The sequence below is a fragment of the Ptiloglossa arizonensis genome, chromosome 6 (genome assembly GCF_051014685.1).
Source record: "Ptiloglossa arizonensis isolate GNS036 chromosome 6, iyPtiAriz1_principal, whole genome shotgun sequence".
Classification (NCBI taxonomy): domain Eukaryota; kingdom Metazoa; phylum Arthropoda; class Insecta; order Hymenoptera; family Colletidae; genus Ptiloglossa; species Ptiloglossa arizonensis.
The window spans coordinates 10,230,260-10,256,411 of NC_135053.1; the positions used below are offsets into that span (position 1 = coordinate 10,230,260).

Below are 26,152 nucleotides of genomic sequence, written 5' to 3' on the forward strand. Positions count from 1 at the left end.
TCCACGTTATGCCATTCGCAGGGCAAAAAATTTCTTTCGAGATGTACGACCGCGATACGGGGGAAGCTTTTAATGTTATGATTTTCACCGGGTCGGGGCGTTACAGTTTAATGAACCGAATGCCACGGTCGCGTCCAATTACTTCCATCTAGCGAATTTCTATCGGTTGTACGATGATACGCGTTTACTTTGTAATCGAGATTGGACTTCGTGACAATATTCTTAACCGCGGACGGATTATTTTTATCTTCGAGTATGTACGTGTAATATTATATATTGGGTTGTTCGGAAAGTCATTTCGTTTCTTTTTTGGTGAAAATGAAACACGATTTTTTTAGAGTGTACGAACATTTTATTAAATTATATATACTCCATTTTGGAAAACGAAATGACTTTCCGAACAACGTAATACTTCCGCGTAATAAAGACGTTTGTTATAATAATTACAACGATACCGAGGAGTGAGAGATGTGCAATGTGCAATTGGCTCCTGCAAGGTGCAAGAATGTGCAATTTGGCTCGTACCACCTACTTTCACGCCTGTTGTGTGCGATACTATACTAACGGACGAATTAAGTTCTTCAATAGGATATTCGATCGAAGTAGTATTATTTTTTTCATTTGTGTCCAAACGCAAGACCGATCGAGGACTTTTGTATGCTTTATCGCTCGTATGCCGAAAGAACGAACAAACAGAAAAATCGATAAACTCGTAACGCACTATGGAACTCGATTTCTCAACACGTCGAATACGACTATCACAGGAGACAAAACAATGAATTGGTCTATAAAAAAAAGAATACAAATATGCTTTGCAACCGCATTGTTGGAATCTGTAGAACCTCTCACTCGAATACACTCACTCATTATACGAACGTTCGTTGTGTGAAACTCACAAATGTGGCAAAACGACTAAATAACGCACATTCGTAAATTGAATTTTGATTATAACATTGAGTATAATATAACATTATTATACAGTACATTTTAAAATCAGGACCAAAAAAGAAGGTTTAATACATATCTCAACTCGAAGGAATGAAAATTTGCACGTGCATGCCTCTGACGTAAAGGAAACGATACAAGAAGTCACCGATGTATACGCTTTAAAAGTATTACGAGAAAATGTAATAAACACGGTACATCGTTTACGATAAGAGTGAAAGTACTCGAGAAATACGGATGTATTTCGAAAAATGTATTTTATCGGGAAACGATCGATACATTGAATCGGTACAGGTTTAATTAATGCCGATGTTAGTCGGCAACCGAACAGCAAATTTCTCTGAACAGAGTACGAAAGTTATCTCTTGGAAGTGACTTTCACGAAGTTCCGTTCAACTTTGCGAAAACTGGAACACTTGTTAGTTCAATTTCGTGCAACAAACGCTCGCTGTGACGGAACAAAGTAGAAAATAAAGTTTAAAGTCGGGACAGCTTGGCCAGCACGCAAGGTGAAACCAGACAGTGGAATCCTGGTAGTGCGAATCAATCTTATTGCTGTTCTCGTCTAGTCTGCTTCTGGCAAAAGGAATTCCTGGAATTTTATCAGTGGCGTATTCGAGGGGTGTACTCGCGTGTAGCGGCACCCCTCAAAACGCACGATAGAAAAATCCGTCTACCTGTAAAAAAATTAATTTCTATATGTCCTCCGTACTGGTTTTGTATCTTCCGAACGTTACAGAGGTTTCTTATATTATTTTATTTTTATTTTCATTCATGTTTATTTGTTCAAATCGGGGCTATATTTCGGTTTCACGCAATTTATGACGGCAACAGATTTTAATTTTTATCGCGACATATCCGACCGTACATTCTACTGTATAATTTAATTTTATTTCGTAACGTCCCGTTTGATTTATATGCACTGCAAATTGATATATATTTTGTACCGTTAATGTACTTTATACCGAAAATGGAGGGTGTTTTATAATTTTTTTTCCCCGAAGGAATAGTTGAAGCAGAGTAAAAATGTAATAGAATATATCTTGTGTAATGTAATTTAATAAAAGGTATATTACTTTTCCAAAACAATTTTTCGTTGTTTTTATTAATTCAAGATAGGAACAAAACTTCTGTCTCAATGGTTATATACGAATTTAGGTGAACCGTTGATTTGAAAATAATCACGATTATCAATCTAAACTAATCTATCTATCAGCATCCGAGAAGTCGAATTTTCAAAAATTATAAAAATTCAGTCTTTCGGTTTTTTTTCCAAGATAATTAAAAAATGGAAATGTTTAAAATTATAAGCCGATGATTGATCGCTCTATGGTTGAATGTTTCTTCTACGAGCTACTCAAATTTGAAATCGATCGAGCAAGAAATTTTGGGGCGCGCGATACACTCGGTAATATTTAGCGAAATAAAGAGAAAGCGGTCGTTGAATTTTATTCGAACGTTTAAATAAAAATGTATCGAATGATCGTGTGCGAATGATTCCAGTATAAGGAGCCAGCGTACGTCACTGAATTTTATTCGTGGCCTCGTCGAAAAAATCTTCGAAACCCGAGTGAATTCCCGATCGCGAAGGAGGGACCGCGATGAAAATAGATCTGGTTTTGCCTTGCAGATTCCTTCAGGTGCGCCGAAATTACATTTACCGAGGGAAGCGTCTCGAACGGATATAGCATCGATTAACCCCCGTTTGTCGCGCTGCTGGACAGACTCTGCTCGCCCTACAAAAAACGTCGCACTTCCAATTATGTAAATTAACAGCGGACGTGTAACGAAGTCATTCCTTGCATATGCATGGCTGACTAGAGGAAAGAAAGATATTGCGATTCGGTGAAAGAAACGTCCCTGAGAACCATGTTTTCTTTCTTCTTTTTTTCTGATAAAATAATATTATAAAAATTAGTCATAGTTTCCAGATTTAACGTGTCGTAAAACGTGTTCTCGCGACGTTTTCTCAATTCAAAGGTTACACATTTATGTTGAAGGTTTCTATATTAAAATGACAAGAAATATTGTACTATAATACAAGATGTTTGCACAGTTTCTATTTAATTAGGTTAACGGAGAAACGATCGAATTCATTTGTAAAGTGGTAAAATAGTAAGATACGTTGAATAATTAGAAGCAGGCGTGATTCACGTATCATTGGACAGTTTAAAATGTTCTGTAGTATTTCTAGACACATCCTCCAATATTTTCAAGCTTGAGTTATCTGAAATACTAGGTTGTTCGGTAAGTTTTCTCGTTTCTTCCATTGTAAAAAAATATGGTTACAATTGAACTTTGAACAACTATAAATATACGAACGAGTCGACAGATCTACACGAAACTTCACACACATTCATCAAACATAGTACCATCTTTAGAAAAGTAAAAATAAGAACCTAATAGCTCCATTTCTTATCGAACGACAAAACATACCGAGCAATCTATCAGTTCTTATTCGTACGCGTGAGTTTCTCACGGTTGTAGCTTTCCTCTGGTAAATATTGTATTTGTAAAACTCGTAAAATTCACGTATTATTTTTTCTATATTACTAAACTTATCTTCGTTGCACGTTTCTCTCGTTGAAATTCCTAAAATTTCTATTACTTCCTCAAAATATACAGAAACTTTACAAACACCTTGCACTTTCAAAATTTCTAATTGCAGCTTGATATTTTTCTACAGTTTTAATACACTTTATAAATATAATTTTTAAGTATATAATATTTCATACACTTATCGCACATTTTGATACATTTTGTTCGTCCGAAATAGAACGAAAATTTTCATACAAAGTCCTTACCATCTTCCGATGGTAAACCGTGGTACAATGTACTCGGTGCACACGCCTTCGTTCGCGAAACAAATTTCAGACTGTACTCTGTCGCCGGAAAAACTCAAACACCCCGTAACGAGACACGCAACGAAACCCGTCGTCTTTCCCCGTGCGCGTTTATTATAATTTCATGCCACGCGAAACGACTCCCTTCCTTCTGCGCAGAAAATAACAGCTCCCCGGCGATTCGTTCCGTAAATTTGCACCCAGATTCCCCGCGTAATCAAATACATGTAATTTGCTTTGGGAGTCTGCGCGTTTATTTGGATCCCCTCGTAATTTATTCAACGAAACACGGAGTGGGAGGACCTTTTCTTTGCGTCCATTGTGCGGCTCCATGAAAACTGGCGAGTTCCTTTCGTCCGTAATTGTTTTTGTAAAACTCTCTTTCTCTTTCTCTCTCTTCCCCCACTCTCGTCTTGCGTCAGCAAAGTTTCTGTTTCTATTCGCGGAGGAACGCAAAAGCTGTTAACAATGCGTTGTAAAGTTCACGGTCTGCTGCCCGTTACTGTTTATCGAATAAAAGGCACAAAGAATATACTTTCGCGCGTTGACGTTCAAACGGTTAACAGTTTCGTGCGAAACCTTTATGCACGAAAGGCTACTCTCGTTCGCCATTGAATTTCGTGCGGCGACTCGCGTCTATAGCACCGTGGAAAATCGCAAGACTTCGCGTTCAAACGTCACGTGTCTTGTAAAACGGAAATATGTGCGACAAATATCGAAGACAAAAAGTTCTCGGAGTGTTTGCTTCAAGGGGAGTATTCTGACAATTCAGCCGAAAAATATTCACTTTTTGTTCATTTCTTTTCTTAAAATGTTATAAGATTTTCCGGTCCGGAGTTTTCGTACATGTATTTATCCATGTTTACGCTAGATTCACAATTTTTTATAAATGAAAAGAATAAAAACTGCTGTTGTGTAATTTTAGGTGAAGCATTGAAAAATTGGCTCGAAAGGCTGCTTACGCGAAACGAAAACCCCAAACTAGCATCTCTATTAATATAAAAGTGACTACGATATGAACTACTAGAAAAAATTTTTAAAATTGAGGCTCGTGAAGTTTGAATACCAATTTTTTTTTTTATTTCTTTCGCCTTTAGCGTGCTAGAAAAAAATATGAAAAAAAAAAAAACATTCACCGAAGATTCTCTCGAAATTTGAGGCGAATTGGTCAATTAGAACTTGAAATGTACTGTCCGCCAGTCTGAAAAACGCAGATTCGCGAAGAACGCGTTTGAAGTTTTCGGTTGCGTGCACTCTAGCCCGTACACCGCTCTCTTCAAGTGCCTCTAACCTCGTTAATTTTGCAAACTCGAGGAAATCCTTGGGCACAAATATTTTCAAAGTTGTATACTTTGGGAAAATATAAAAAAAAAAGGAAAATCAATTTCTTAGACCGGAATATCCCCTTGAGAAATTACTAGTCGAGCGACTAGTTCTTCATCGCGGAGGAGTCCTCGAGCGGAAAGAATCAAGACTAGCCTCTTAATTATTAACGCCCCGGAACAATATTCGCAATGAAACGTGTTTGCGTGCGCGTGCGCGCGCTACCGGAACACGCGTGTCGCGGTAAAATATGCATCGAAATTACGAGCGGCGCGGAGCGGGTTTTAAATTTAAACGACGACATATTCGAACGTTACGTCTTGGACGCAATGGCGGTGTAAATTATTCCGTCGCGATTCCTCCCACATTACCACTAATAACACCGTACACGTTTGCACGGTATTTTCGACAAAAATGCAGAATTTTAAATCGAGCCACGGTAGTCTTGCAAAAATTCATTGTAACGTTTTGCAAGCTTGGTATTTATCGTAATGTTCACGACCGTAATTCCCTTACGGTCCCTTAAATTATCCTTAACGGTGGACGAACCACAACTTTACCCCTTCGTGCCTGCAGGTAGAAGCAGGGAACATTATTTATTCGTATTCGTGCACAGGAGCCAACTTTCTTGCAATTATAACGAATATTATTCATTCAGATCCGTTTCGAAACATGTTTGGGAAAAAGAATTCAAATTAACTATTTGGTGAAAATTCTAACTCGAAAGAATATTGTACAAGCTAAATTCGTAAGTATTATTTGTACCCAATGGGTTCTAGACGATAAATATTCCATTCTGAAATATACAATGTTAAGTATAAATAATAAGATGTATGTTATAAGTTATAATCTTTCTACAAAAATACATTGTAACGCAATGTATTATAATAATGGTCGCTAATGACTTGAAGTTGACGCGACGTAAAATAAATGAATTAAAAAAGAAGATTCCAAGTAGTGTATCGATCTTAAACATAATCCATGAAAGGAAAACACGATCGATGTTGGAATAATTATGACTAGTTTACGACTGGCGTGTATAGGAAATGATGACCAGCAGCACGAAAGGGTTAATAGCTTATGTTGAAGAAACCTAAGGGTTCTTGAATATTCCGTTTCCTCTTGTTGCTTTTCCATAACACCGATCTCTTACACTTGTAGCATTATTTTTACGAATTTTAATTAAATACGTAAGGTCGTGGAATATCAAAATATGCAAATATCGATTTTTAAATATCAGAGATTCCAATTGAATTAATATTTCTCCTTTTAAATAATACTCTGTTTTTAATTCTATGCCTGTGTTTCTAGATTACCTTGAATTGAGGAAAATTAAATAATTTCAATCTGGAGGTAGGTTTATTATAATATCCACCATGCAGTACTTACGTTGACTCAAAGAAGCAAAATCATTAATTATATTATTAGGGGATAAATTAACAGATACCTATGTATAGATACACTTTTAGTTACTGTTTCTTTTATAAGTACCTTTACTACGAAGCGTTCGTTGCAATACTTTTCTCTAATAAACAATATTGATAAATCTGTCCCTCAACTAACGATCGCATCAATATCAATATCTGCCAAAACATACTCTCAGCGTGTTCCTTCGTTGTGATCCATTATACGAGGATTGTCCGAAAAGTAATACTTGTTTCTGTATAGAAGTCATATAAAACAATCGGTTGCAATGTTTATATAATAGATGGTCGCCTAACTTCGCTGATACATTGGCATACACTATCGCTCAAAAGTTTTTGGACGCTTGAACGGAACGCTATCAATCTTTGAACTGCTGTAACTTTGTGAAAAATGAACATACAATAACCTTTATGGGATCGCTTTAAAGGTTGAACTCTCTACTTTAATAACCCTAAGTTTAGTCCACCTGAAAATTCTCTCACACAAGAGAGCAATTGAAAAATAAAGATGATTCTCTCGAAAAAAATTGAAAAATTTCAAACCGTTCCCAATCGTTTACAAAATATTTTACGCGTCTAAGATTACTATGCATTTGAAGATCGAAATCTTCCCTTTACAACGATTCCCTAAAAGATGATATACGATCTTTTTTCCACTCTGTGTTATTCTACTTTGAACGAAAAACCATCATTGGTATACAATTTGGCATCGATATACACTATTCGGACACTTGTCAAATGTATAATAACAACGCATAAATATCAATGAAACGTTTACAATAATAATCGAAACCAAACTGTACAACTTTCTAATACTTCACGTTACGACATTTTAAATTAAGAACAACTACTTTGACGAGAATTGAAAATCCCGTCGATAACGAAACACCGTCCGTAATTTTATTTTCTCCATAAAAATCAATTTGAGATACTTTACACCGTAACATCTTACACGAATTCCATCCGGATACATTTTTAGATAGCACACCAAAGAATCGTTTACCGTTAAAAATCTCAACTACACCGTTAACATCGAGCTAGAAAACCCAATCGAGAACTTTGGTCGCGTTTCCCCTGCTTTCCAAACCTCGTAAAACCCACCCGCGTGTACCGTGCACGGTTCACGAGAAGTCACTTGCAACCACCACGGATCCAATCAGTCGCATCTTCTCCCACACGAATGCAAAGATAAGTCTCGAAATTGTAAAGATTGGTCGTCGAGATCGTGAAAAGACGTCAGATAGGAGCGTAGCCGTATACTGAACGGTATCTCTCGTCTCCTTGTGTTCATCCGAGTGACATCTCGCGAGCCGTGCACAGTACATTACGCGCGGGAAATGGTCGCGCGTTCGTCGAAAAGAATCCGAGACCGAGATCTCACCGTAGGCGAACAATTTCCTGGACCACGGTGACAACGACTCTTCGAGAATTTCCATCGCGCGAGGGTTCCGCGAAATCGTTTAGAATCTAGTCGACGAGATGATTGGACGGTCGAGGCGCGAGTCGTTAGTCCAATCATCGAGCTAATCTCGCCATGTACATCGTCGCGTCGTGTCCCGTGCAACTGGGAAAGTAACGAATGCACTCTCCCGCGAGGAGTGCTTCACCCCACGTTGCTCCGGACCGAATGGAGGTTGGACCTGGCTGGAGAGATATTCCGGTTCGTGAATAAATTGCCGATGGCAAGGCCACAACTAACGGCCGCCAGTCTGGCGTCGATATTCCTGCTGCCGTTTTCCACGCGCGTCGAACACGAAGACGATGCACGCACCGATCTTGCTCCTCTGACCCCCCTCGGCTACTCGCTCGACGCCTTTCATCTTTATCTTCGGCGCGACTGATCCCAAGATGGATCGCGGCTCGACTCAGCGACACGTACTACGATTACTACCTAACGCGAAACTGAGGAACGAAAGCGAACGAAAACCACGAACGATCAAAATCGTGCCCTACCTCTACCATTTTTATACGTACTCGCTGGACCACGAGTTCCCGCTCGATTAATTCGAGCTAACCAACGAACGTACGCTTTCTTTCTGGGTCGGTTTCGCTCCGATTTCCATCCACCGTTCAACCGGATCGTACATTTTTTACGGTCGCGATTACACACGGATAAGGAAATCTTCTCGCGCGATGGACCAGTGCTTCGACCCATTTGCATCGCACCGGAGAATGAAAAATATATCTTTGTCTTCGTTGGAGTTGCTCTTTGCTTCATCTGGGTACGAATATTTCAAAACGCGTCGCGAACTCGATGCGAGGGTTAGTCGATAATTATCCGTCGATAGTGTATTTTTGTAAAAAAATACTGTTGACTGGAAGAGATTGCTGGAAAAATTGATTTTTCAAATTCACGTAAATGGAAAGTTTGAAAATTGATTTTTCAGATATACGTAATTGATCTGTTACAAAATCTAAGAAACACATCGAGTAAAAACAATTGATTTTTTTTAAACATCGATTCAATATCGGTATACGTATCCCGTATTATTTATTTAGAAAAAGAGAAAACGATGTGTTTGTTTTTTAAATCGATCCGATTTTGATCGAAAAAATCGATTCGCGACAAAATTGGTCAACGAAAGATCGATAGAGAGACGAATCTTTTGAAAAATCGGTTCAAGATCGGCACTCCTACTATACGCGGCTATCATATTATTATCTCTACACAAGTTGCTGCCAGGTCACATAAGTCGGTGCTGACTCGCTGTTAATCGTGACTGCTCCGTTTTCTATTTGTGCAAAAGAAGAGCAAACAACGTTCGCTTATTCGACTTCTGTGACCAAAGGTGTATCGATTAATCAGTGACTTTCGACTCAGCATACAGACAATGTTTCACCGTAACGAAGCGTCTACGAACAGATTGAAAAATGTTTAAATACGCAAACGTTACACGTGCAAAAGGAACCGAACCGATAAACGAAGGGAACTATTCACACGACTCGCTGTTCAACCGAAAACGTTCTTTTTAGAAAGCAGAAGAAAGTTCGTGTAACAATAAGTCGAGTGCATGTTCAAGCAAGGTGATTTCTATTTGTATTCGAATAAAATTTATAACATCGCGGATAAGTATCGACTCGCTCTCGTGTTTCGGTGACCTTTCAACGATGGAAAATAAAGAAAGAGTACGTAATAAGAGACCGATATTAAAAATATAACGTACAAGTAAAGCGTGAATAATATTATAATAAGCATACAACGCGTATACGTGTTTTTTCTTCTTTTCGGTCAGAAAATACGATCACCGTGTACGATCTGTGTATTTCAGCGATAAATCAGAGGAACTCTCCGAACGTGGAATGGAAAATTAAAAAAAAAACGCGATTTAACCGTGTTCCATTCTCGGTCATCACTCGTAATGTGCACGCGCGTATATACACGTTCTGGTGATAACGACTAGGAAAATTTCGCGCATATATACGCTAATGATGCAAATGGGTTAAATCTCGTACCGCGATTTCGATTTTCTCTGGTAATTTTCTTTTTGCCACCGACACGATACCCAACGATACATCTGTTTCGCAAGTATCGCAGTATTTCTCTCGCGACTCGCTAAGTAATCGTTACCGATACAGACGATTATATAGACTTTGTGGAACATCGTTCGTTAATTCCGCTTTACTCTACTTTCCTTTTACTCCGTAACGTTTGATCCAAGCTGGCGAATGGCGATTGAATTTCACGACGATCGTTACGTTTCCATATCATTCCCGATCACGTGGGTGAAAAAGTGAATTCCCTGTAAAATAAAAGTATTTAATCACAGTTAACAATATCGATGAAACGAAGATATATATACAAGTTTATCGAGAAAGTTTATCCATCGAATGTACAAAAAATCGAGAATAAAAATTCCGATAACTTTTCTATTCTTCTAAAAAAAAATTGTTCACGACGCACGACACGACGAACTAGATATTTAATCGGTCGATTAATTAACGCCGATACGACGACGAGATAATTGTGTTGACACGAGTGTTTCAATCCAAGTACAGTTAATGCGAACGTATCTCGTAAGCGAGATACGATTGCACGCTTTCGCGATAATTGAACTCGAATCGTTTGGAAAAAAACTCTCGTGCCGCGTTACCTGTCAATCTAACGTACCATAAAATCAATAGGTTATATAGAATTTAAACCTTCGGTTAGAAAAAAAAAAATAATGACAATTCGTTCGACAATTACGATTGTAAATCAGCATCGACAATGAACTATATCGATTAATAGAATGAACGAACGGCTGGTAGAAAATGTGCGTAAAATTAGAAAAAGAAGGAAATATTGAAATAGGTAGGTAGCATCCATTGTTGCAACAAGAGGTTAACGAGAAATCAGTGCGAGTGAATAAATATTTTATCGCGTGTAATATTGTTTTCGGAAAATATCATTTGAACAGGAAGAGAAAATGGAGAAAATATGTGAAGACCCGATTTGCCCAACGAATAGACGATTTGCAACGTATGTTGAAAAGTATTGTAAAACTACATTGTGCGCGTTAAATAGTTTAATCTCAAAATTTCATCGTGTTTTCGTTCATTCGTGGCCAGTAAGAAAAAACCACGAAAATCTAAGAAGAAAGAGCCAAAGGAAACACCGTCTCCCAAACACGTCGCCACTACTTCAAAGACATCGACGACACAGAAAAGGAAGAAATCTAAATCAAAGAGTTTCAAAAGAACGAAAATAAACGGACTGAAACAGACTTGCACAAAGTATCAACCATTGTGTAGCGTATAACCGACATAACTACGAAGTGGAACCTCTATTATTCGAACGATTCGCTATTAGAATGTTCGATTATCCAAACGGAACATCTTTACGTAAAGTGCCTTTTTTATTATCGAAACACTCTTTCAATACAATTTAATACGAAACAAGTGTACGCTTTTATATGTAATAATGGTATCCAGCCATTTCTGCATATATAGAAATAAAAAATTAGAATCAACAAACTAAAGAGTCGAACAAATTAAAGAGTCGAGAAGAGTTGAAAATATAAAATTATCAAGCGATAGAAAAAGAATGGAAACGTTTTTATTAAAAATCTTCGAAGCATTTCTGATACGTGAAACAATCATTGTGTATATTATTGACGTGTTTGTACACATGTTTTATTGGTAAAATTTAGTAATTTCAAATATCGATATTTTCGTTATCTGTCTAGAAACACAGAGTAATTAACATCGAAAAGGTGGTTGTTCTTATTCGAACTATTCTCTCCTACATTGGTTCGAATAATGGAGGTTCTAACGTGTTTCTCTTCTGCAAGAAATGAAACAAACGTGAAATTAATAACGTGTCGTGCACAGTGTGTTCCGCGTTTAATGGTTCTCGTGTTATTTCCAGTAAAACTTGTCAAACTTCGAAGCTAACCGTAGAAACTTCAACGTCGACGAATGGCCAACAAACGATATGGTGAGAGGATGATAAATAAATTACAATTATTGTTGCATCCAGTTGCATGCTTCGTTAGAAGTATCGTCGCACGAAGCAACAGATCCTTTACAACCTTGCATTCTCTAGGATTCTCATTCCCATGCCATTTCAGTGAATCAGCAGGCTACCGATAGTAAACTCGGAAATATTGCCTGACGCATTACCTAACGCGATAACCATACATAAGCGGCGATACGCGGCACGGCTCGTTATTATTCGAATGACTCTATGTGTAGGGAAAAGTAAAGATTATCGTTTTACCTGTTTAAAATTGCACGTAACGAGGCACACGAAACTGTACACTCTCGGATACCTCTGTTGCGTTTGCGAAGACTCTGTGCAAACTAAAGAGTACAGTACGTCAATGAAAGGATCATTTTCCTCGAGATTGTTATTCGAGTTTACGAAGACTCTGTGCAAACTAAAGAGTACAGTACGTCAATGAAAGGATCATTTTCCTCGAGATTGTCGTTCGAGTTTACGAAGACTCTGTGCAAACTAAAGAGTACAATACGTCAATGAAAGAATCATTTTCATCGAGATTGTCGTTTTCGAGCTTGCATGACTATTGGATTCTTAGATAAATATTAAATCGATTCTTATTAATGGTTTCTCTAAAAAATTTCGTAAAAAGTTTGCCAACGGTGTTCGATTATATTCAATTATGACAAGGATGAGTGTTTAGCGTACACTTTCCAAACGGTTATTTATTTTTGTATTTCGAATCAATTCTCTGGGAATATCTACACTGTTGTCCGAGAAAAATAATAGTTACACTTAAGGGGATGTTTCGGTAATTTATTCAAAAGACATCGATTTCTTTCTGATTTTTTTCCAAAGAAATTGGAAAAAATTTATAAAAAATGGAGGCTTTTGAAATTCGAGTAACCTTTTTTTGCCTTTAGTACGCTAGAAAGCTAGTCAAATTTTTAAATCCGGAGTTTTGACGATAAAGGAACATTCGTTGAAGATTCTCATCAAATTTGAAATAAATCGGTCGATCGGAACTTGAGATATTTTATCAACCAGTCTAAAAAATGCAGATTCCAGAAAAACCCCTTTAAAGTTTCCATTACGCACGCTTCAAACTGTACATTACTCTCTTTAAACGTCTATAACTTCTTTAACTTTGCAATATCGAGAAAATCCATTTGTAAAAATATTTTCAAAGTTACATCGAGAAAATATAAAAAAGAAAAAGGAAATCAATTTTTTCGAAATTCTAAACCGGAATACCCCCTTAATGCAGAAATGTTTGCTTTCAGACGCGATTAGAATGAGAAAATAAACTCGCGGAGATAATGGCAACATCCACGTTCCACTTAATTTTTAAATAAACTTTCCGACGCGACAGTACTCTGAAGACGTTTCGCGATAAAATAATATTGCTCGACGAATAACCGTCGTGACGGTAAAACGAAAAAAAAAAAAAATGAAAATTCATCGGAATAATGACGAGCGTTGCCGTGTAAAACGTCGTACGTGAGTATTCATCGACGAACTCTGTAAATAAGTTGTTAATTTTGACATCGCAGCGTGAGTAGCAAGGACTCCGTGAAGTCGAGTAAACCGAGGCAAGTTTCACGACCGGTTAAGAGGCCGATTTGCCATTGCCGCGATTCACACAAACCTCGAAGTTCGGCAAAAACGAAAAAGGAAAGGAGATCTCGTTCCCGGCGTAAAAAGTCCGCGAGAAGAGAAAGCGATCGGAAAAAGAAGATTCTGCCTCTTTGTGTATGCGTCAGAGTAGCTCGATCCACTTCACGGACCTCGGGGGACTGCGAGTGTCCTTCGGTGTGTTCGATTCTTTCAAAGTACAACGATTGCTGCTGTTTAAACAACAAGGTACAATGGAAAATCACTTTAAACGGTTGGAACCTCCCACCGTCTCTTTCGCGGATGTCTCTGGACAAATAACGCGCCAAGTAATCGCTAAATGGTAGAAGATACACGGAAGTGGGTGTTGTGGCAATATTAGGTCATTTCACGTGTCTTCGTGTATTTGATCGCATGTATTTTTTACTGAACGCAAACTTACGTAAACGTGGCTCTACGAAATTAAATCGCAAGACGTTAAACGGTGTTAATTTTGGTCTTCTATCGGTCCGAGCGAATTCGAGCAAGATGGTTCATTTTTATCGGTTAAAAATTAACGCGAGAAAAATTTTTATTAGATACGGTTTTTAGGAAATCTTTATTAGGTGGAGTTGGTAGGTTCGAGTTTGATAAAGATTAAAGAATCTTCAACGATTTGGATATATTGAAATTGATCGTTTTTGGAAACGAACCGACCGATTTCCGATACACACATCGATGAATTAATTTAACACGAGGAAAAATATTATACAGGATGGTATAGTATGTATGGATGATTAATATCGATTGTGTATTTCTATGTACTTTTCGCGAATATAATTTACGTAAACAAAAATACGTAAAGACTTGTGAAATTACCCGATAAAAAATATTTCGAAAAAGAAGTGTTTTAAACGAGTAAAGAAATCGATAGACGTATTACAATTAATTTTTACTCAGATACGAAATGTTTTCTCCAATGCTAAGGCAAATCTATGCAATATTCCATTTAAAGGCAAAGATCTTTGCTATTGTCAGCACACTTGTCATTGTTGTACGTGCAACATTTATCTAGAGATACTCTGTTCGTAATTGTTCTACGTTTTGTTAAAAATTTATAGCGGGTTACAATGACGAAACGATGAGTTTGATCAAATGAAAATGTCATTTCAGAGAAAGCGAAGCGAAACAAGAGATTCAAGCAGTCTGACACATCAAACTACCACAGAAATAACGTCACCCAATTGCTGTCGTTGCTTGTCAACTCCGAAGTTAGAATTATTTAGATAGTATGTACTCTTTCCGTAACGAAAAGAAAATAATTTATCCGTCATTGACACGTAGATCGTCTCGAAATGTAATCGTAAAAGGATTTTCCAATCTGCGTAGAAAAGTTCAAAATTCGAAAGAAACTACCCATTGTGAATAGTCAGTATCTAAAAGTCACGACTGAAAGGCTATTGTTAGGAAAGTTCCTAAAACCATCTTATTTTAGTCCTAAATGTTATTATCCTCGTGAACGCAGAACGTGTTCTATTCAAAAATGTTCTAAAATTTCGAAACTATCATCGAAAAAACAAGATCGACATGGGCCTGTAAGTACACACAAAAGATATAAGCAAAGGTATAAGATTATGTAAATATACAGAATGTTTATATGTTTTAGGAGAGAAGGAAAGTGAAGTTTCGCAAATAAAGGTTAACAATGGATCAGTATTTCTAGTAAGTATTTCGTTTGTATTTGTTTACAAAATCAGTTATAATTACTCACGAAGATATCTTCGATTTGCGAACTAACGACATGTATACTTAATTATTAAGTAATATGAACGTAAATTATAGATCGATACTGCATGAAGGTATTAAGCAGTGTGCAATGCAAAGGATTATTTTTTACAGAACATTTAACGATGCAAAGATCTGCTTTGCGGTAAAAAAAAAAAAAAAAACAAGTACATCACCAAGCGAAGGACGCAACATAAACGACAAAAATATTAAACATTCTACACGATTTTACTTTTGGCCACATGTGCGTAGACCTTGTCAATTGTACAATTCTATGAAGTTAAGATACAATACATAAAGATGAATACGAAACAGTGTTGTATATTATCGTTCATCTTTTATTTTACGACATTAAATAGTCCACGAGCATAATGTTTCGTGCAAATACGCGAGATATATTTTGCACGTATTCTAGAAATTGTAACCTGAGTCGTGATGTAAAAATTTCCGATTACTTTATCGTTTAAATTATATCGAAACATTATATTGCGCAGATGTGCCATGTTCTGGTTTGAAATTAAATATCGTTAGTGGATACAGATATTGCTGAGAAAATATAAAATTACTATTATAGCTTTTCGTTTGTATGAACGGTCCGTGTCTTTATGTCGTGTATCTTGTTCGTAAATACAATAACACGTTTCGCACGACATGCCCAAGGCAGTGATCGTAAATGAAACTACTGTCATGATTATTTCTAAGACACATACTCGTACCTATGCATCCATCATTCAAACGGATTCTTATTAAATACGTACACTATTTATACTGTGTCAATCATCCTTTCTTCACTGAAACGGAATAAAAACGTTTCTGGAGCTTGTATTATTAGAATATATTGGTTTCCGAAGCATCAAGCTTCAAACATCCTGCTTCGATGCGAAGTTCTGTAATATAATGGAACGAGGCAAAGCTCGCAGATGGTAAATTAAACTATTACGTAACATATTGTATTATTCTCAATACATTGGAATGATCAGTCTCTTTTCACAGAGTTGGCTCTCAACCGCTTCCTAAATAGATCTAGCCAATTGTCAAGCTACGCGAGACAACCGCATTTTTATACAATTTATGAGTTATTGATGAGAGTTCGAGGAATTAAATATATGCTATAAGCGCCAGGAACTGGCAAGTCTAACAGTACTTCTTTTAATATCATCTCTCACTATTAAAAGATACGTGTAAACGTTAAAATATAAATTCACCGGGTACTACGTCTATTGGTATTACGTAATTGTTTTTCAATTTCAAATTGTCGTAAATCTGCTCTCTGCAGAAAATCTTGACGTTCTAAATACCCATCTTTGCCTTTGTTATGCGTACTAATCTCTTCTTCCAAGTTTTCTTCTTTTTTATAACTGTCCCAATCCAATTTGGATTTTTCCAATGTGCTAATTTTTGCCTTTTTCCCTATTTGACCGAGAACGGAAGAAATACCTCCTAAACCAGATCTTTTAAAACCCTTTCCTTTTCCAGAGGTTTTCCCTGTAGAAGAAGTAGAATTTCCTGTTTTCTCTGAATTTTCTGCGGAAGAAAGAGATAATCTAGCTTCCGCAGAGTCTATGGACACTTCCTTTTCAATCTTTACTTCTTCTCCAGCAAATTCAAATATTTTAGTTATTTTTATTTTTTCTTCTACTTTTGGCTTTTCTAAAGGCGGCGACTTCTCTTTCGATTTGTTCGTTGAATTTTGTGCCTTTGATTTAGATACAATTGCTTCAACAAATAAAAATATAAATATGCAAATAACAACATTGCCAAATATTCCAATAGGACTTAATAACTTACCTGTATCTTTCATAAAATCGGCCCAAAGAGAGTCAGCTTTTTTCTTTTGTTCCTCTTCGGTAAGATCTTTCTTCTCCTTGGATTTTTCTTCGTGTTCTTCCTCTTCTTCGCTTTCATCTTTCGTGTTTCTTCCTGTTCTTCTGTATTTTTTGACTTTAGATTTTGTAACCTTGTTTCTCTTTCTCCTTCTTTTCTTTATAGTTTCCCTCTTGTTTTCATCATTCTCGTCTTCAGGACCACTCTCAGCATCGCCTTCGGATTCTACTTCCGATACAGGCTCGCTATCTGCACCATCTGGAACATAATCTTCGTCGTCTACATCGGAATCGGAAGGTAACTGCTGTTCCTCTGTCATATTCACTCGACTGGTCAAGTTTCTGTAACAAAACATTATACCTTGAATAAAAGTAAATTTGAATCGTGTAACAAAATATTACATAGCATAATTCGTATTGCAACTTGAATATTTTTTAAAGTTTCAACCCAGTTCTTTTAGATCCTAAAGATTTTTCCAAGGATCAAAATACACACAAGTATTCAACACTGTATCTACAATATTTAACAGAGAAACAAAAATATTATTAAACTAGTACTAAAAATATTACCTTACTTCTATTGTATTAGATTTATCGATCGTTGATAGGCCTTAACAATAAACGATTACGAAAATATACACTTACTTCTGTTATTTGCAACAAAGTAAAAGAAAATAGCTAAGTTCATACTATATTTATAAATGATACGAACTTTATGATATACAAAGTATACGTAATAAACATCTTTAAAATTTTTAATTTTAACATGTTTGGTATACAAATATACATCCTAACCTCTTCAATGTATATAGATCGACAAATAACGGTAAGTGGATAATCTAATTAAATATTGATTTTTGTTATTTTGATACTTACGTATTTCTGAAAACACACAACCTTTCGTACAAAAAATTCAGTTACTCAACGAACCACCTTCCGGAACTTTCGTCAGACTATTAGAAATATCGTCCAAGATACGTCGTTTGACACCTATTCGACGGGCACTAATACACTTCGGATGAAAATCGTTGACGTTTTGTAAACACATAAAAAGAACTACACGTGAAAAGTTCGCAAAAATTAACGACCGAAAAACACGAATCGCCACACGATTCGTGAATGCGTTCGATGCGCAACATCGGCCATTTTCATTTGCATATAGAGCGCCATCCGAAAGGAAAGTATGAATTACAAGGTAATCCTTGCAATATTTTATATACACATTTTCATTTAATGAAAAATATGTACACACATAATTCAATAAAGTTCAGCGAAGAATTTACAACTGAATAAAACAAACGACTTCTATCATTGTCACAAATATACCTCGCTGTGGTTTTACTCGGAAGAGTACAGTGTCGACATCTATGAACGATTGTGCACTTAATTGTAATCGAACATTGAAAAATTTAGGGGTAATTTAGGCGTTATCTAATAATTTTGTCATTTGTATCCATTTAAAAAAAAATTTTTCTTTACCAACAAATAGAAACTCTTCTTTTGCGCCTAGTCAATATAAAAGAATTAAATATTTTATAAATTATACATAGCTTTTATTATTACTCGATAACGAATCTAACGTTATTTCTTCGCACATAAAGTTTTTCAATACAATCGATTGTATTTAAATTACACTCCTTTGTATACAGATTGGTTTTAAATTTAAATAAATAAAATAATGAAAATACTAGCTTACATTTTTTGGAAAGTCTTGTTGTATGGAGATACCCCATTAATAAATACTCCGAGAAGGGTGCATGATCAATTACATGGAAAGGTGTCGAATTGCAGAGAAACTTTCACGAATTTGTCGAGCAATAAGTCAGCTCCTTCTCCAGGATGTTAAGTAGGATCAGCAGGGTCACTGCAAACCTCGTATTACAGGATCCATTTCGAATCCTCCTTTCGACGAAATGGATGGCAGCCCGTTCACGAGGATTTTAACCGGATTAATAGATCAAATGGTCGTTTCCTTTCACACAAACGTTTGAATGGAGAAAGCAGAACAAAGAGAGAGAGAAATAGCGAAAGAAAGAGCGAGAAACAGAAGAAACGATCTGAAAAAGATTATTCCTCGATAAAACTACACGAGTGTTGTTCGTAACGAATAAAGTACTCGAAGAAGTCGAAGCAAACGTAAAATATATAAATAAGGCACAAATAAACGAAAGAAACAAAAAGAAATTTTAATAAAATTCAAATAGTAAAATTGATCGACCGATCAATACTTTCAGCGCTGTGTGAAATTTAAAACTCAGGAATCTCAAAAACGCGAAGAAAAGTTACATTGCAATATATATTCGTTATAGCGATACTCTACGTATTTTTATAAGAACAAATAAACGAAGGTACTAGTTTGCATACGATTTACAAGAAACAAAAGAAAAAATTCTTGCGTGACAGAAACACATACCGTTTTCATTGATGGCAAAAATGTCTCGATCGCTCGAAAATGATTTAACTGTTATTTTTTACAAGTTCGCTCTCTTGTCCAATGCCTCTCGCGAAACTACTAATTTTTCTACTTTCTATTTCATATCGTTCGTATCTGAAACTATTTATTTCATATCTTTCGCTAACTTTCGCTATATTGCGTATAACGCGGTATCGTGCTCTCAAAGGACGTTTACTAACTATTACCCAGAACGTACTATAAATTAGAACTTCATTTGTTTCACGAAACTTCTTTCCAGTAAAAATTCCGAAATAACTCTTCCCACGGAACTGTTATTAAAACGGTTCTAAAATATCTGTTCTCGAAGAAAGGAAAACTTTTAAAAAAGTTCTCAAGGTAAGAAGTTTTCCCTGGCAGAAGTATCACGAGAACCTATTTCTATCGTAAAAGAAGGAACACGAACGCGAGGTTCTCGTAATCGTGGCGTTTAGTCCCCGAGAAATTCGCCACGAGCTATCCTAACAAAATCCAAAGGGTTGAACCGAAGAAGGAACGTTCCGTGAAGCAAACCCTCGAAGCAACATCGCGGATATCCGGAAGAGACGTACCGACCTGTAACAAAGGTCAACCATCGTCCGGAAAAAGCACTAATCGCCCGTGTGTTTCAAAGAAAATGAGAAGAGGGAAGGATGGACCAGGTGGCTGCAGATGACGCAGAAACGAAACGATTGGACGAGAATCTTCGGGAAAAACGCAAGAGGAGGACGCGGCCACGCCGAACGAAGAGAAACTCGATGTTCGTAAAGCTCCGCCCGATTTTCAGGGCGTCTCGAAACTCCCTCTTCTCCACCAATGTTCTTTTCCTCTTTCCTCTCTGTCTCGTCTCTCCTCGATTGGTTCCTCTCCTCTTCGTTCTACTCTTCTTCGTTGAGAGTTTTTGACGTACAATTAGTTTCGCGCGAGCCTCGCGACCCATCGTGACATTCCAACGATTCCCGGTGAAACTAACAATCTCTCGTCGAAAAGAAAAAGTAAAAGAAAAAAAAAGAAACAGAAGAAACAAGGTGAGGGGTTCACGACATACGATCCCCGAGTAGACGAAAGAACCTCGACGCGCTTTTTCTTCGATCCTCTCGCATGCTGCGTTCAATCGAGTGCGGAGTATACCGAACCGGAAGTATACCGAAGGAATCTCGTCGCACCGTCTCTTCCTTCGTGGACACTTGGAAGATTCACGGTGCTCTTTGGCAAGTTTTCACAACCTCGACGCGCAACCCTTTCGACGCGTTCGCTACCACGCGTCGCGTGAACGAGGTGCCGATTATCACGTGATATCGACACGTGTACACCGTGAAGAGAAATTAGTGTCTGAAAGACGAAAACGTAAAGTAAGAATATCGTATCGAACGCTTCGTTTTCGAGGTAAACGAATTCGAAGATAAATCTGACGCGTATGCACTTAAATGCAACGAGTGCGTTTAAAGATGAATCTAACGTGTGAGCAGTTAGGTGTATGTGTGTATACACCGTGGGCAAAAATTCGTGGTACGGACGAGATCGGAGAGATTCTACGGCTCGAGACAAAAGTAAAATATGGAATAAGAAATTTGCACGAGAGACTGCGTTTTTTGAGAAAGATGCATTTGGAGATCAGTCCAGTAGCTTGCACTTAAATGCATATGTGTACATTGTGGGCAAAAATTCGTGGTACTGATAGGGTCGGGGAGATTTTCACGGTTCTGAATAGGAGGAAAATATAGAACGATAAAATCGAATCGGGGGCTTTGTTTTCGTGAAAAATGCACTTGAATGACCAGCGTTACGGATTTCGCTAGATACGTTTAAAGTGTCTTTCGCGCATTCTTAAGAACGCGTTAATAGGTAAGTATCGACAGGAAACGTATAAAAAATCCTACACGAAATCGTAGTATTCGCCTTGTAGTGAAATCTACTATGCAAATCACCAGTTAAGCGCACGCATGTTAGATCGATTTTCAAACGAAAGAGAGAGTTTCATTTCGATATCTAAATTCATTTTTCTCGAAAACGAAACCCCCGATGCAATATTCAAATTATATATTAGAAGACATTACGTACCACGGGCGTTCGCCAATGTTCGATCGAAAGAAATTTATTAAAAATTTGAAAAAATACCTTCTTTTAACTCCTTCAGCCTAGACTACGACCAACACTCGTATTGCACGATCTAAAGGAAAACGCATCACTCTATCTAGTCTACAGACACGGAATTGTCAATCTTACTTAAATTATGGTTTCTATTTCGGTTCCACGTACCAGATATTCTCAGATATTACGAATCATAACTGTGCAATGTTCCCCTCGTCTTACGAGCATCGAAATAAAACGTTACAAAAGATCATCGAGTCAGAATTCGTCCACGCGAGACCACGCGGAACGATCAAAGGCTGAACGTGTTAAAGAGATGTTCCTATTTTTCAAAAATCATCGCGAAAGGAATCGTTCGAGACGTTGTACTAAACGCTGACGACCGTACGAGCGCAATCTGCACACTTTTGGCGCGGCGCCTCGTTCAACGAGGACGTTCCAACGAAGTAGGATCGTGGTGGCTAAACGGTTAAATAAAATGATCAGAAACGTAACACGGTCCACACGGCGGGAGCTTCTCCAAACCGAGAATCGTGGTAGCGAGGACGTCGAGATAGGCGTTTCGTCGCCAAAGGATCGACGATAATAAATCGTGGTTGAACGATTGCAGAACATGCCGCGGAAACGACGCGCCTCGACGCCGACTTTGGAAGCCGACGAGGAGGATTTCGTCTCGGAGGAGAAGTACAGCAAGGACGAGCTTGGTAACCGTGCACCGAGGAACGCGGCGAACGCGAGAGAACGAGCTCGGATGAGAGTCCTCAGCAAGGCGTTTTGCAGATTAAAGACCACGCTGCCTTGGGTCCCCGCAGACACGAAACTCAGCAAATTGGACACCCTCCGTCTCGCCGCCACGTACATCGCTCATCTTCGAGCTGTACTCAGGGACGATGGGGATGCGCATTCGGAAACGACCAGGTCCTTGTCTTTGGCACTGGTAAGTTCCGATTCTGTGTTTTTAATCTGGAGAGAATCGGGAAACAACCATCGGTAAATTTTCGTTGTTTTTTGTTTCGATGTACGACTGGAATCTTTCTCGATCTCTTAACTCGGGATTTGTTGAAATTGCTGGTCACTTTTATCGCGTGGTCCTCTGTTTTGGAGGGGAGAACGGAGAAACAACGATCGGTGAATTTCGATTGTTTTGTAGATGTCTTCCTGGAAAATTTTTCTTGATTTTTAACTCGGGATTTGTTGAAATTGCTGGTCACTTTTATCGTGTGGTCCTTTGTTTCGGAGGAGAGAATGGAGAAAAAACGATCAACGAAGTTTCATTGTTTTGTAGATGTGTCTTAGGAAAATCTCTCAACTCCTGATTACCTTAGATTGTCAATTACTTTTATCATACTAATATGGGAAATACTAATCGGTGAATTTCGATTGTTTTGTAGATGTATTCCTAGACAATTTTTCTTAATCTCTTAACACAGGATTTGTTGAAATTGCTGGTTACTTTTATCGTGTGGTCCTCTGTTTTATAAGAGAGTATGTAGAAATAACGATCAACGAAGTTTAACTGTTTTGTATATTTCTTCCTAGAAAATCTTTCTTAATCTCTTAACACAGGATTTGTTGAAATTGCTGGTTACTTTTATCGTGTGGTCCTCTGTTTTGGAGGAGAGAATGTAGAAATAACGATCAGTTCACTCAGGTTTAGTTGAAATTGTCGGTTACTTTTATCGTGTGTTCCTCTGTTTTAGAGGAGAGAATGTAGAAATAACGATCAGTGAAGTTTGATCGTTTTGCAGATGTGTCATAGAAAAATCTCTTAACTCAGGATTACCTTAAATTGTCAATTACTTTTATCATACGGTCTTCTACTATATAAGGAAGAAAGAGGAAATACTAATCAGTGAATTTCGATTGTTTTGTACATGTCTTCCTGAAAAATCTTTCCATTCTCTTAACTCTAGATTACCTCAAATTGTCTATTACTTTTATTATATTGTAAACTATTTTATAAGGGGGAATGTATATATTATTTTGCACATACCTTCTAGGAAAATCTCTCAACTCGGAATTAGTTGAAAATCGAATAGATTGATATTAGATGAGAACGCAAAAAGTATCGACGAAAGAACAAAATTATATTTCACATATTTAATCGACCGGTATTTCTCCATTCTGTTTTACGCGTTTGCGAAGAATGGTCCTCGAATCGACCTTTTCGTTAACCAAGTTTAACGAAACAACCTTTTGTTGTTAACCGAGTTTCACGAAACTCTCTCTTCTTTCTTTTCGCGAGTTCCGTTTACAGGTCAAGTTTACTCTTATGTCAAGTTTATTCTCGTATATCTTCTGAACACCCTGTACATTAAAAAGGCATCGATGTCGAAGAATTCCCAATTAAATGGAGCAAGATATTCTCGTTCGTGGCTCTCTTCTTTTTCGTGCAATCGCAATTTTTGGTATCACGATTACGAGTTCGTAAAATAACAAAGGATCCAGGTGGATCCAGTCGGCGTCGCAACGCCGAGCGTCGTCTTCGCGGACGCCGTTCTCTGTTTACGTCTGTCCAGGTGGACCAAATCACTTTCAAAGCTTCCACCCACCCTTTCCACCATTAATTCTAAGTTAGTTCCGTTATTTGAAGAGCGACGTCTTATTATTCCTCTCGCGTTGCAAGATAATTCGGCTTTTATTTCTGTTCGTGCTTCTGCTTCTGATCGATGAAAGAAAGAGTCTATATTAAAACGATCGCAAAGAGATTCGTGAAAAGAACGAATCGATACGAAATATCGAAGAAATTCGTGTAAAATAATCGTTGCTGTAAATAATTATTGCATTCGTTTTCTAAAAGCTTACTTTCTGACCGTCTGATCAATCGTTTCTCGAAAACTCTCATCTTTCTCCTTTAACCTTTAAATGCTTACAAAAGCGAAACTGTACAAGATAATTATTTTTCAATCGTATAAAAATAATTAAATACCAGTGATGTATTTCTCGTTTATTGTTTCAATCCTGTGACAATTTTTTTCATAAATCCAATGTCACCTTTTTAAATATCTACTCCTTATCGAGACAAAACTATACTTTCAATTTTATTTTTCTAACATTCGTAACATTACGCAATTTTATTTTTCACACGATATCGTCATTACCATTTTACCAACGGTATCCCATTCGTTGTAAATGGACGAAAAAAATGTTACCAGCTCGCGTGCAATTCGTAACGTCTTCGAGAATAATTCCTCCAGTAATTAACGAGGTGGTAGAAATTCTACAGGAGGTTTCTCAATAGACGGTGCTCTATAATTCTTGTTACAGTCGTGGCCATTTGCTCTTCAAGGCGGCAACGCTTCGATGTTGATGAACAACAGTTGCAACGTGTCGTCGTCGACGTCGCCGAGTTCTAATCAGTACCGTGGTCAGCAGGGAGCCCACGAGATTCCGAATTTCCATCATCCTGGACATCAGAACATGTCAATGCGTCACAATCACGAGCCCCAGCTCTCCTATTTCTAGCACCGCTCGTTCGAAACGCGAAGCGATTAGAAATTTCTCTTATCAACGAACGAACAACGTTCTATTTACGAAGGGAACCTCCTGTCGGTTGCAACGGTGCCAAATTAACAACCACTGGAATCTATATTTATTTCGGAGTGCCTTATTGTTCCGCTATTTATTGATCGAACGATTAACATTTCGAGAATGATTGTCACGATATCGTTCCTTATTGTAATCATTATTATAACCAAAGCGTAAGAACTAGTCCAATAAAGTATTTCTACAATTGTACGTCACTGATACCCTTATCTTTATCGTTGGTCGGGTGTAACGATATAATAAAAAAAAAAAGTATAATAGTATGATAAAAAAAATAGTATAATAAATTTGTAACGATCGAGTAACGTTCGCGCTGTTAGAACACGGAAATTTTAATCTTCAACATCGTGAGTCCAAATTTTCTGTTAAATTTGGTCTTGGATGGAACACGATACGATACAGACGAAGAATCGAATCGTGATGCAATTATTGATGAATGATTCTCTGTGAGAATAAATGATACGGGTGGGTACGAATAAACGATTATTAAACTCGTTCTTTTTTTACAACGAAAATGGTGGCCTTGAATTTACGAAACTGACAGTGCCTTTGAAATGCAACAACGTCTTTTTATTGTAATTCGAAAATCTGATCTCCACACGAGTCTGTCGAACTTGAAATTTCATGTACCTGAAGTGTGAAAGAAATTTGAGTTCGACAAAGTGAGATTAAGAACAATGGAACGATGTACGTATACACTGTTCTTCGATAGTAACGTATAAATTTAATTGTCGAAGTTATTGTTAAATTTCGTATTCTTTTGAAATATAAAAATTGTACCGTATTGTAAAGAAACAGGAGATTAACGAGTACGTGCTAATTCGAAGTCTGGAAAAGTGAGATCGAGAGAATGGTCGCGCATAGATATTAATTTCAAAATTCTAAAAATATTAATTTCGCGGAAGCAACGTAAGGAGGGTTTGGAACGT

General features: G+C 37.4%; 3 protein-coding genes across 8 annotated transcripts; 2 read left to right on the forward strand and 1 right to left on the reverse strand.

The window, feature by feature from the left end:
* Nucleotides 1-1,447: 1,447 nt before the first annotated feature.
* Yeti (yeti) lies at nt 1,448-18,294 on the reverse strand. Of its 4 annotated transcripts, XR_012992395.1 has the most exons (4): nt 17,121-17,718; nt 16,091-17,048; nt 6,603-10,275; nt 1,448-1,622 (listed from the first exon to the last, which is right to left on the reverse strand). XR_012992395.1 is itself a non-coding variant. In XM_076313979.1 (3 exons), exons 2-3 carry the CDS (start codon nt 17,473-17,475, stop codon nt 16,534-16,536), a joined length of 870 nt encoding a protein of 289 aa, XP_076170094.1. In that variant the 5' UTR covers nt 17,476-17,497; nt 18,032-18,294; the 3' UTR covers nt 15,247-16,533. The 4 variants fall into 4 exon arrangements, 2 of the variants coding, with proteins under 2 accessions (XP_076170094.1, XP_076170093.1); XR_012992394.1 differs by lacking the exon at nt 1,448-1,622 and having other exon boundaries at nt 3,607-10,275; XM_076313979.1 differs by lacking the exons at nt 1,448-1,622; nt 6,603-10,275 and adding an exon at nt 18,032-18,294 and having other exon boundaries at nt 15,247-17,048; nt 17,121-17,497.
* LOC143148077 (uncharacterized) lies at nt 9,228-17,461 on the forward strand. Of its 3 annotated transcripts, none has more exons than XM_076313977.1 (10): nt 9,228-9,559; nt 10,658-10,994; nt 11,084-11,248; nt 11,883-11,951; nt 13,508-13,817; nt 14,721-14,818; nt 14,892-14,975; nt 15,043-15,142; nt 15,214-15,269; nt 17,322-17,461. In XM_076313977.1, the coding sequence occupies exons 2-9, from the start codon at nt 10,942-10,944 to the stop codon at nt 15,241-15,243; spliced, it is 909 nt and encodes a 302-aa protein (XP_076170092.1). In that variant the 5' UTR covers nt 9,228-9,559; nt 10,658-10,941; the 3' UTR covers nt 15,244-15,269; nt 17,322-17,461. The 3 variants fall into 3 exon arrangements, with proteins under 3 accessions (XP_076170092.1, XP_076170091.1, XP_076170090.1); XM_076313976.1 differs by lacking the exon at nt 17,322-17,461 and adding an exon at nt 15,390-15,530; XM_076313975.1 differs by lacking the exon at nt 17,322-17,461 and adding an exon at nt 15,447-15,576 and having other exon boundaries at nt 9,230-9,559.
* A 2,368-nt stretch (nt 18,295-20,662) lies between the features above and the next one.
* Nucleotides 20,663-25,383, forward strand: Hlh54f (basic helix-loop-helix domain-containing transcription factor HLH54F). Its single transcript, XM_076314503.1, has 3 exons — nt 20,663-20,797; nt 22,288-22,614; nt 24,945-25,383. Exons 2-3 carry the CDS (start codon nt 22,291-22,293, stop codon nt 25,140-25,142), a joined length of 522 nt encoding a protein of 173 aa, XP_076170618.1. The 5' UTR covers nt 20,663-20,797; nt 22,288-22,290; the 3' UTR covers nt 25,143-25,383.
* The last annotated feature ends 769 nt before the right edge of the window (nt 25,384-26,152 follow it).